The sequence below is a fragment of the Myotis davidii genome, unplaced genomic scaffold, assembly GCF_000327345.1.
Source record: "Myotis davidii unplaced genomic scaffold, ASM32734v1 scaffold274, whole genome shotgun sequence".
NCBI classification, from domain to species: Eukaryota; Metazoa; Chordata; class Mammalia; order Chiroptera; family Vespertilionidae; genus Myotis; species Myotis davidii.
In genome coordinates, this window is record NW_006285613.1 from 1,779,814 (window position 1) to 1,780,583 (window position 770).

Genomic DNA, 770 nt, shown 5'->3' on the forward strand with positions numbered 1-770 from the left:
TGGAGGAAGGAGAACCTTTTGAAGCCAAAGTGCCCAGGTGGGCCCTGTCCTCTGGCTCCCCGGCCCCAGCACGACCAGGGCCCCTCAGGCCGCAGTGCTCACGGCGCAGGGCTATTAGCTGGTCCCTGGGGCAGGGCAGCTGAGGGTCAATGAAACACTGTGTATAGGGGCCGGGAGGGGAGGCAGCGAGTCACTGGTCCTGAGCCCCAGTTCTCAGCCTCCGGGGCTGGAATCCGAGGGCAGCCCAGGCTGGGGGATGTGTGGCCCCGTGGTGCCAGCTCGGGAGGCGTGGCCCAGCCCCTGTCTGGGCAGTGGGGTTCCATGGGCCTGTGTTGGGGGGCAGTCTGGGCCCTGACTTGGGTGCTGTCCGCAGGTGGGGGCGGGGCCCGGCCTCTTACAAGAAGGCGCCCACACTGGCCCAGTCTTGCAGGTCGGCGGCGAGGGTGGCGTCCCCGGCCTCGAAGAGGGGCTCGGGGGGCAGGCAGCCGCTGCCGCTCTCGTCCCAGGGGTGCTGCAGGAAGGACGTGGCCAGGAAGGTCTCGTCGAAGTCCAGGCTGTCGGCAGCCTGCTCCACCGAGGGCCCCCACGTGGCGGGGCAGTCGATGTGGTGGCCGTGGACAGTGAGGTCCACGTCCCCGTGCGAGGCGGGGCTCAGCGGGGGGCTCAGCTCCAGGGCCTCCAGCGCGCCCAGCTCCCCCCCCAGGGCGCCCGAGTGGAAGACCGCCTCCCAGTCAAAGTTGCCTTTGAGGGGCTCCAGCTCGCCCTGCTCC

General features: G+C 70.4%; 1 protein-coding gene across 1 annotated transcript in view; it reads right to left on the reverse strand.

Moving 5' to 3' along the window:
- Positions 1 to 6: 6 nt before the first annotated feature.
- FOXJ1 (forkhead box J1) overlaps positions 7 to 770 on the reverse strand; it is a 4,150-nt gene continuing 3,386 nt past the window's right edge. Inside the window, exon 5 of the mRNA XM_006756393.2 lies at positions 7 to 763. Coding sequence (XP_006756456.1) covers positions 395 to 763 — 369 coding nt within the window. The 3' untranslated portion in view covers positions 7 to 394. The remainder of the gene's footprint in view (positions 764 to 770) is intronic.